Consider the following 6,000-nt stretch of genomic DNA (forward strand, 5'->3'; position numbering starts at 1 on the left):
TGTCGTATTAGTGCTGTTACTGTACCAGAGTACTTCTACACTGTCGTATTAGTGCTGTTACTGTAACAGAGTACTTCTACACTGTCGTATTAGTGCTTTTACTGTACCAGAGTACTTCTACACTGTCGTATTAGTGCTGTTACTGTACCAGAGTACTTCTACACTGTCGTATTAGTGCTGTTACTGTAACAGAGTACTTCTACACTGTCGTATTAGTGCTGTTACTGTAACAGAGTACTTCTACACTGTCGTATTAGTGCTGTTACTGTACCAGAGTACTTCTACACTGTCGTATTAGTGCTGTTACTGTACCAGAGTACTTCTACACTGTCGTATTAGTGCTTTTACTGTAACAGAGTACTTCTACACTGTCGTATTAGTGCTTTTACTGTCCCAGAGTACTTCTACACTGTCGTATTAGTGCTTTTACTGTACCAGAGTACTTCTACACTGTCGTATTAGTGCTGTTACTGTAACAGAGTACTTCTACACTGTCGTATTAGTGCTGTTACTGTACCAGAGTACTTCTACACTGTCGTATTAGTGCTGTTACTGTACCAGAGTACTTCTACACTGTCGTATTAGTGCTTTTACTGTAACAGAGTATTTCTACACTGTCGTATTAGTGCTTTTACTGTACCAGAGTACTTCTACACTGTCGTATTAGTGCTTTTACTGTACCAGAGTACTTCTACACTGTCGTATTAGTGCTGTTACTGTAACAGAGTATTTCTACACTGTCGTATTAGTGCTTTTACTGTACCAGAGTACTTCTACACTGTCGTATTAGTGCTGTTACTGTACCAGAGTACTTCTACACTGTCGTATTAGTGCTTTTACTGTAACAGAGTATTTCTACACTGTCGTATTAGTGCTTTTACTGTACCAGAGTACTTCTACACTGTCGTATTAGTGCTTTTACTGTACCAGAGTACTTCTACACTGTCGTATTAGTGCTGTTACTGTAACAGAGTACTTCTACACTGTCGTATTAGTGCTGTTACTGTACCAGAGTACTTCTACACTGTCGTATTAGTGCTGTTACTGTAACAGAGTACTTCTACACTGTCGTATTAGTGCTGTTACTGTACCAGAGTACTTCTACACTGTCGTATTAGTGCTGTTACTGTACCAGAGTACTTCTACACTGTCGTATTAGTGCTGTTACTGTACCAGAGTACTTCTACACTGTCGTATTAGTGCTGTTACTGTACCAGAGTACTTCTACACTGTCGTATTAGTGCTGTTACTGTACCAGAGTACTTCTACACTGTCGTATTAGTGCTTTTACTGTAACAGAGTATTTCTACACTGTCGTATTAGTGCTTTTACTGTACCAGAGTACTTCTACACTGTCGTATTAGTGCTTTTACTGTACCAGAGTACTTCTACACTGTCGTATTAGTGCTTTTACTGTACCAGAGTACTTCTACACTGTCGTATTAGTGCTTTTACTGTACCAGAGTATTTCTACACTGTCGTATTAGTGCTTTTACTGTACCAGAGTACTTCTACACTGTCGTATTAGTGCTTTTACTGTACCAGAGTACTTCTACACTGTCGTATTAGTGCTTTTACTGTACCAGAGTATTTCTACACTGTCGTATTAGACATACCTTCAAAGGAGGCAAAGAGAGCGAAACAGCCCTTGTCCAGTAGATCCACCAAAAACCTCTTAACGTTTTAATGTTTATATTATTATGATAAAGTTAGAGTTGCTCTTCTACTCCTTCTTTCCTCCGTTGTTCTCTAGTTTCTCTAGTAGACAAGAGAGTGAGTAGAGTTGGGATGTGAACCTCTCTGGGCGGGACGATTGCTCCAGCAGAGCAGAGTGTACAGTCAGGAAGCTGGACCTCTCATGTCACCCCCCTGTCCCACAATGGTGCACAGAAGGAATAAACACAATATAGAACAGAATGCAGTAGAAAAGAGTCTTCCTGCCCTGTACTTTCCTTCTATTTTGACCACCTCTCCGGATTTGGAGGGAGAGAGCTTAGTATCATAAAAGGCCGACAAGAAACTGTCAGAAAAACATCTGAAATAACAGTTGAGTAAGAGATTTGTAAATACAAAAGAAAGAAAGATTTGCAAAAACGAACCCTATCTTGTCTTTATGAGACAAAAGGAAGAAGAGACCGGAATGGACTATTTCATTCAAGTAGGTTTTGAATACGTTTATTTAAAGCTGTCTCCGGGGTGGTCCCACGTTCAAAGGGTCTGTAGGGGGAAAAAGTGTGTTTGTCTCTGTGTAAATACCTGACTCAATCAGAGAAGAGAGGTTTCTGTACATGTTTTTACAAAGCTGCCAGCCTGTGAACCCGTTGAATTCAATTTACACACACAGTTAGAGAGAGAGGGAGGGAGAGAGAGAGAGATGGTCTTTTGCATTTATTTTAACAGAGATATAATATTTGGAGTGAAGCACAGTGACGTAAACAGAGAGGTGGCCACCACTCTCTCTCGAGTGTGTGTGTGTGTGTTTTGTGTGTGCGTCCATGTGCGTGTGTGTATCAACTATGTACGGTACATGACAGAATGTCAAACAAACTGTCGTAGAACAGAGCCAACCTGAATACTCGTGAATGAATTCATCTTTAGTTCATATGAAACTGAAAAGGGATTTATGATTCATGATGCATTGCTGGTGATGTCTGTTGCAAAGGTCCTTGCTGATGTTTGATTGAATGTTTTTACAGCTTGTTCAAATATTTGAAATCATTGTCAGATGATCTATCCCAGCTTGTTTAAAGTGCTGGAGACAGAGAGGAGGATGTCCCACTCAGCACTTTAGTGGGGTACACTAACAATTCAACATATAAAAGTCAATTCGCTGGAGGACAGCAAATGTTTTCTGTGGGTCTGGAGGAGCTTTCTAGAGTCTGAGAAAAAATGACTAAAGTATCATTGCTTGATTATCTTTCATAGTTTGAAAGTTGCAGGCTTTTAGCAGCCAGTGAGGGTCAAATGAACAGAAGCTATTGAATTGCATTTTGCAAGTATAGTAACCAAACTGGGGATTTAAAGTCTGGATTTTTCTGCATGTGCTTCATCCCTTTGACAATTATTTTACATTTTTTGTCTCCAAAACTTTAGGGAAGTGCAGTGCAGAATTATGACCATATTGACAATGAACAGGAATACATTTATATCAAATGAAGCAGGATTTAATCATTTTAACAGTTAATTTAGTATTTATTTAGTGTGGCAAATTATAATGCAGCCCAATGCTGGGCAATAATTCATGAAAAGTGAAATTAAGGTACTATGGCATGGAATTAGGTTTTATTAAAAATACTAACTCATCATTGTAGCCTGATATATAAAATAAATGTGAAAAAAAGCATATTCAATTATTATGATTGTTATATAAAATTGATTGTCATTCATAATATATATATATCAATCGCTTTGTAGTATGTATTAGAGTAATTGATGAATCAACATTTCTGTGATTTATACAATATTCAGTATACGGTCTGTACATCGGTCAGGCTTTTTGTTGCCACGGCGACCGAGTTGCGTTACCATTTAAGATCCGGCGGAAACAACGCTAAAATAATGGAGAGGTGCAAACTCACAGAAATAAAATGTCAATGTGAACAGTGCTCTTCTTCTTTTATGTTTGAGAATATAAAAATACACAACTCTTTTTATTTAAACAAAACCTTTTCATCTCTGGAACCGGAAACGGAACCGGTAGCGATGGGAACGGAAACCAAATATGTAAACAAACGTCACGCTTGTTATCTAGCAACAGTTTTAGTTAACCTAACAGACTAAAACACACACACAACGGTGGACAAAACGCTAAAAAGATGTTCAAAAATACTTTTCAGAGCGGATTCTTGTCTATCTTATACAGCATCGGGAGCAAACCGCTTCAGATTTGGGATAAAAAGGTGAGATATGAACCGAATATAGCCGTGTTAGCTAGCCGTGCTAAAGCTAACTGGCGGTACGTGTTTTGGGCTTAAAGCTTTAGCTGTATTATAACTGCCGTCTCTCTGTTGGAGTGTGCTTTGGATGCAGTGTTGAAACAGCCGAGTGAGCTTCTGTTAGGGAACGTTTCATATGAAGCTTCCATTGAACATGTGATAGGTGGGGTTAATCTGCTTCAGCAAAAAAGTATAAACACATGAATTCCCTGTTTAGTTATTACGATGATGATTTTCAATGATTTTACGGACTTGTGGTGTTGATGAAACATGGAAATGTTGGTCCAAGAGGCTTTTTTGTAGAGCACATTGAGCTTAACTCAATTTCAAATCAATACAGGCTTATGGTGTGAGCTGTTTTTCCAAAAAGACGACAAATAAAAACAAAAGGACACAAACTCAATGGGGTTCTGCCACAGCTCCTTTACCAGTGAGATACAGCTTTCTCCATGTAAGTTAAAGCTCATGATATTTCTGTGTGTTCACAGGTGAGTAATGGTCACATCAAGAGAATCACGGACGCTGACATCCGCTCCTCGGTGTTGGAGGTGGAGGGGATAAACGTCTGGTGAGTTTACGTTTAACTGATTCTTCAGCTCGGCTCAACCTATTACAAGCACTCGTCACCCTCCTTCATCTCCCTTGTCTTTCTGTTTCATCTACTCCCTGCAGTACCACGTATATAACGTGTCCCGCAGACCCCAAGAAGACATTGGGCATCAATCTTCCTTTTCTTGTTATGATAATCAAGAATCTCAAGAAGCATTTCACCTTTGAAGTCGAGGTAGGGTAGGCATTCCTGCAGATGCAGACGACTTCCATGTCTTGGTGTCAGAACAAACAAATCTGTGACGCATATGGGTTTGTTCCTTGAAGTCACCAGATTCATGCTTCCTTCCCATCTTTGAAAAAAACAAAAAACGTTTAGGTGTTAGATGATAAAAACGTTCGCCGGCGGTTTCGGGTAAGCACCTACGCAAGCAGGACACGAGTGAATCCGTTCACCTGCACCATGCCTATGAGGCTGGACGATGGCTGGAACCAAATCCAGTTTAACCTGTCGGACTTCACCAGGAGGGCCTACGGGACAAACTACATCGAGACGCTGCGTGTACAGGTTAGTGCACGGACACGGACGAGGAACCAGCCGTCTCCAGATGCACTTGTGTGACTGTAGCTCCTCATTTCTGATGCTAACTTCTGAACCGTTTTCCTCTCAGATCCACGCCAACTGTAGAATACGCAGAGTTTATTTCTCAGACCGACTGTACTCGGAGGACGAGCTCCCTGCTGAGTTTAAACTCTACCTGCCTGTCCAGAACCAGAAAGCTAAGGTGAAACGTCACACACACACACACACACACACACACACAGCATATAACCGCACAATTAATAGGGGAATGAATCTTTTGGTATCTCATGATTCAATTAAATTTCTATTCTTCGGGTCACGATTCAAAACGATTCCAGATTCAACATCAATCCTCAATTCAGTACGTTAGGGTGCTAATTTCAGGATGTGCACTAATACTGTAAATGCGGTGTGGCAAATAATGGCTTTAAGGCAGAATACAATGTGTGTGAGATTATGAAATGCTTGCCTTTGAAAAGGTTATATCAACCTGCAAACACACAAATGCAAAATGTGACATTCATTCATGCTAAACTTACACTAATAAACACTTTTTATAAAAAAGTTTAGTATTTCTCAATTCTCATTGACTTCAAAAATATAATGATCAAGTTATACAACAAATGAACGTAAACACCTCGGTTGCTCTGTTGCTGCTACTGTGGAAATGTTACACTGATGTTATTGAAGTAATATATAGAATACACATCACAGTGATGCTACTTATGGATCTTTAGAAGTTTGTCTAACACTTGTTTGTTTGTGTGTGTTTGTTTCTTGCAGCAGTAGAGATGCTGGTCCTGCTCTATTCCACCAGACCTGTCATGGAGTTCAGCCGTATTATTTTCTGTGTTTATTAGTGTGACTTTGTGATTTGTAAATTTTGAGTGCCGTCTTCTGTTGCTTTCTGCAAAATAAAGTTTTTTTATGGAC

General features: G+C 39.6%; 1 protein-coding gene across 2 annotated transcripts; it reads left to right on the forward strand.

The window, feature by feature from the left end:
* The first annotated feature begins 3,722 nt into the window (after nt 1-3,722).
* Nucleotides 3,723-6,000, forward strand: LOC306793004 (cilia- and flagella-associated protein 20-like). Of its 2 annotated transcripts, none has more exons than XM_079290417.1 (6): nt 3,723-3,899; nt 4,424-4,503; nt 4,608-4,719; nt 4,864-5,052; nt 5,156-5,269; nt 5,851-6,000. In XM_079290417.1, the coding sequence occupies exons 1-6, from the start codon at nt 3,816-3,818 to the stop codon at nt 5,854-5,856; spliced, it is 585 nt and encodes a 194-aa protein (XP_079146543.1). In that variant the 5' UTR covers nt 3,723-3,815; the 3' UTR covers nt 5,857-6,000. The 2 variants fall into 2 exon arrangements, with proteins under 2 accessions (XP_079146543.1, XP_079146544.1); XM_079290418.1 differs by having other exon boundaries at nt 5,854-6,000.

This window comes from Melanostigma gelatinosum, assembly GCF_949748355.1.
Source record: "Melanostigma gelatinosum genome assembly, chromosome: 19".
NCBI classification, from domain to species: domain Eukaryota; kingdom Metazoa; phylum Chordata; class Actinopteri; order Perciformes; family Zoarcidae; genus Melanostigma; species Melanostigma gelatinosum.